The sequence below is a fragment of the Epinephelus moara genome, chromosome 10 (assembly GCF_006386435.1).
Source record: "Epinephelus moara isolate mb chromosome 10, YSFRI_EMoa_1.0, whole genome shotgun sequence".
NCBI lineage: Eukaryota > Metazoa > Chordata > Actinopteri > Perciformes > Serranidae > Epinephelus > Epinephelus moara.
The window spans coordinates 40938-45211 of NC_065515.1; the positions used below are offsets into that span (position 1 = coordinate 40938).

The 4274-nt window shown below is 42.9% G+C and overlaps 1 protein-coding gene across 1 annotated transcript in view; it reads right to left on the reverse strand.

Moving 5' to 3' along the window:
* Positions 1 to 2046: 2046 nt before the first annotated feature.
* Positions 2047 to 4274, reverse strand: part of mysm1 (Myb-like, SWIRM and MPN domains 1) — a 9549-nt gene continuing 7321 nt past the window's right edge. The window contains exons 17-20 of the mRNA XM_050055500.1: positions 3270 to 3402; positions 2980 to 3085; positions 2789 to 2846; positions 2047 to 2663 (exon numbers count right to left, since the gene is read on the reverse strand). Coding sequence (XP_049911457.1) covers positions 2307 to 2663; positions 2789 to 2846; positions 2980 to 3085; positions 3270 to 3402 — 654 coding nt within the window. The 3' untranslated portion in view covers positions 2047 to 2306. The remainder of the gene's footprint in view (positions 2664 to 2788; positions 2847 to 2979; positions 3086 to 3269; positions 3403 to 4274) is intronic.

Sequence of the window (4274 nt, forward strand, 5' to 3'; positions counted from 1 at the left end):
TCCCCCTAGAAACGACTCCGCGAGGAACGTTCCGGGCGGAAAGTTATCTCGCGATAGGTAAAAGTCAACGGTTGCGAGAAGCTAGTAGCTACAAATACCGGGACAATTAAAAAAAATAAATACGCCATATACAGTTAGTATTTTCTTTAAGAGAAACTGTGACTTCTTTCTGATATCCGCTTACATGCAGGAGACTAGTTTCAGATAAGTCCCAAAACAACAGCCTCTTAAAGGAGCAGTGTGTACGATTAAGGGGGATTTAGTGGCATCTAGTGGTGAGGATTGCACATTGCAACCAGCTGAAACCTCCCAGTTAGAGTTCCTTCAACATTTAGGGTGCATCTCATTTCCACCCCTTCCCTTTGGTTTTGCGCGTTCACGTGTCTCAACCCTCATTTGGAGTAAGGGCTAGGGCCAAGACCGAGGGCTACATAGCCCTTGAAACGAATATTCTGGGGGACCACATTTGAAAGAGAGAGCTATGAGGAATTCTGCATCATCCACGGCGTAACCATTGAACAGACGGCTGGCAAAAGTTCTTTATGTAGCAATGGCTTAACGATCTCCCAGAGAATCGCACATACGTATTTTCAGCATTTTAATATCATAATTACGGCACTCATGTTTCATGATACAATTAATACAATGTTCGAGCGGTTTTGCCGACGTTAACGTTTCCGTGTTCCTTTCGTGTGTCACAACCTGAGACGACAGCATTTTTGTTTGTTTGTGTCAACTCTTGTCACTTCTGCTGACGTAGCAGCCAGCTTGCGGGAAGGCATGATGACGCAAATGGTAATTGAGTGGTGTCTCATTTCTTAGGGGAACGTTTCTACCCCTAGCCTGCTCAACTCTGTATAGAGGGGCAAGGGGAAGACGTAGACGAAGGGGGAGGGGGAGGGGTAAGAATGAGAATTGGGATTCACCCTTAGTCTGGACTTGGCACCACCCTAAACACTCTCCAGAATTAAAATCTGTCTGTCAAGGGGACTACTCCCACCCTCTGAAAGTGTTGGAGGTGACAGCATGTCCAGATTGATACAGAGAGTGAAACAGAATGTTGAGCTCATGTCATCATGATGGTCTTACCAGGCTAGTTTTTACTGGGAGCCCAATCATCTGCAGGATAGTCTTACCAGGCTAGTTTTTACTGGGAGCCCAATCATCTGCAGGATGGTCCTACCAGGCTAGTTTTTACTGGGAGCCCAATCATCTGCAGGATGGTCCTACCAGGCTAGTTTTTTACTGGGAGCCCAATCATCTGCAGGATAGTCTTACCAGGCTAGTTTTTACTGGGAGCCTAATTATTTGCAGGATAGTCTTACCAGGCTAATTTTTACTGGGAGCCTAATTATCTGCAGGATGGTCTTACCAGGCTAGTTTTTACTGGGAGCCCAAATATCTGCAGGATGGTCTTACCAGGCTAGTTTTTACTGGGAGCCTAATTATCTGCAGGATAGTCTTACCAGGCTAATTTTTACTGGGAGCCCAAACATCTGTAGGATGGTCCTACCAGGCTAGTTTTTACTGGGAGCCCAATCATCTGCAGGATAGTCTTACCAGGCTAGTTTTTACTGGGAGCCCAAATATCTGCAGAATGGTCTCCTCACCAAAACAAACGGACCAGGTGATTTAAATCAGTCAGAACATCGAAAAGAGCAGTCTCAAGTTAAAAAATATGTTTGTCCGACACTGTCGCTGCTGCTTATGGTGGCCGACACAAAAATGCAGAAATGAAAATGGCCTCATATAATGCCAGTTTTTAGTTTGTCCGTTCTGGGCTACTGTAGAAACATGGTGGTGTAACATGGCGGACTCCCTGGTCAAGGACCGTCTCCCTATGTAGATGTAAACAGCTCATTCTGAGGTAACAGAAACACAAGGATTCTTGATTTCATGTGATTATGCACTAAAGAAAACATACATATGGTATTATATTCCATTTCTGGCTATGTTTCCCCCTGAATCCTGCACACTGAACCTTTAAAGCACTGTAACAAAAATATGCTGATCAAGCTATTAACACAAAAATAATACAAGACAACATAATATGAAAATAAATTTTTATTTTCCTGTTTAAAAGAAACCTACCAAACTGAAAAAGTGAAATGCTTTTTTCCCTCAATAACACATACACACTCTCTCCCTCTCTTTCTAGTTTTTGGTTTAAGGACTTTTCTAAAATAATAAAATGTTAAAAAACTAAATGAGTAAGCTGGTAATGCTGATACAAAATCATTTCATATTCACATAAAAGCTTATACTTTGTTGAATATTGTGTTAAGAACGGTCTGATATATGGACCATCACAGTAAATAGTCATGTTCAGTCGACAGCACGGAGCCCAGATGCAACACTGGCTCAGAGGTTGTGTCTGTGGTCGGTGTGGGAGGCTGTACGCTGCTGTCTGAAGCTCTGCCAGAGTCCAGATCAGAGCCTCTTCCTCCCGTCTGGGGCCTCTCCTCACTGATCAGCTGATGAAAAGCAAAGTCATCTGAGTCCACTGGTCTGGATGAGATATTTAAAGATTCCCCTTCTTCCTGGTCACATGATTGCTGCTTGGCAATAAAGTCCGACTGGAAAAGTGCCTGGATCTGGGTGAGGAAGGGGTCTCCCTCCTCATCTGGCAGGGGCTCCAGGTACCTGGCCAGAGATGACAGCATCTAAAGGGAGGTGACGGATGGAAGAGGTCAAGTGACAATTAAACCATAGAAGAGATAAATCAGTTAATGAAGCCATTCGCCACTAGTACGTGTGAATAGTAAATAGACTGATAGGCTGGACAGACCTTCTCCAGACAGGTGAGATGGGAATCTTTTCGGAAAAATCTGTCCATCTGCACACTCCTACCATAAACAGAAAAGGAAATGTTTAGGTATGCCACCATTAAACTTTAAGACAAATTGTTCCAAATCACAAAAAGGCAGGATCAGCATCAGACCACGTGTGCCAGGACGACCGATCTTGTTTCTCACTCACCCAGGTGTTTGACAGTATTTGTGGATGATCCACTGAGCTCTTCTCAACGTCTGTTCCCAGTCAGGAATGTCTTGTGATGACAGGAAGTCGAATCTGAAGGGCAGCTCTGAGGGAGGAACAGAGAGAGGGAGACTCAGCCAGAGGATAAACTGCTACCATGTGCTGAAATCACTGACCTACATTGTCAGCTTGATTTCAAAGCCTCTTGATCTGAACTGTTTTGAAGTTTGGAATCATAGCTTTGTGTGTGTGTGTGTGTGTGTGTGTGTGTGTGTGTGTGTCAAACCTACTCTGTGGTCCTGAAGGCCCCTGGCTCTCTTTCACCAACAAGCAGGTAGTTTGGGAATGGGGGGAGGCATTGGCTGGGTCATATGGGCTCACTATCATCCCGATGAAGGGGGCTCCGCCACGTGAGAAATAACTCTGTAACACATGTTCACATACACATGTTCACATAGACTAACTCCAGTGTGACTTCTCTCATCAATCAATCAATCAATCAATCAATCATTCACTTATTAATGACCCCACAAAGCCAAGGTCAGCGGAACTTGCTTTTGGCACAGCACAGTGGGTCAGCTCAATGTCGGAGACAATATTAGACCCATGACTAACACAACAGACACCATTTACAACATCAACAACAACAAAAAAATCACAGAAAATATTTACAAGATTGATACCTGTCAGGGTCAGTGAGAAATATTCAGAGAAAATTAAATATTCAATGAGAGGATATGCTGTCAATTTTTTCTCATATTTGACAGATTTACAGCTACTTTCGGAACAGCTGTTTTTTTAACAAGTTATTTTTGTCGGTAATTCAATAAAGATATAGAGTATAGTGTAGTACTTATATTAATAAGAAAACACAGAACCAGTAAGAATGAAAAGACAACCGCACCCACCCATCAACACAAGAACAAACAGAGAAAGCCAGACCAGTGAAACAGAGTCCTGCACTGGGTCCCGACGGGTACCCGCAAAAACAGCTGATTTGCGGGTGGTTTTTTAAAAAAAACATTTTTTCCCGGGTTCGGATCTGGGTGGAAAAAATAACATGCGGGTTGGATCGCGTAAATAATTATTTAGGTATTTGAGAAATAAGTGGATAAAATGTACAACTATCACTTTATAATGTTTCTGAAGTGTTTCCCTGATGGATTACTTCTCTCCTCGATGGATTCTAAAAACACGTGACGGCTCGTAACTGCTGAATGTCTGGACAGAAAGTAAGTCTATTATTACACATGTAAAGTTCCTTTACATAGATTAAGAGTTTAAAAGCATTAAAC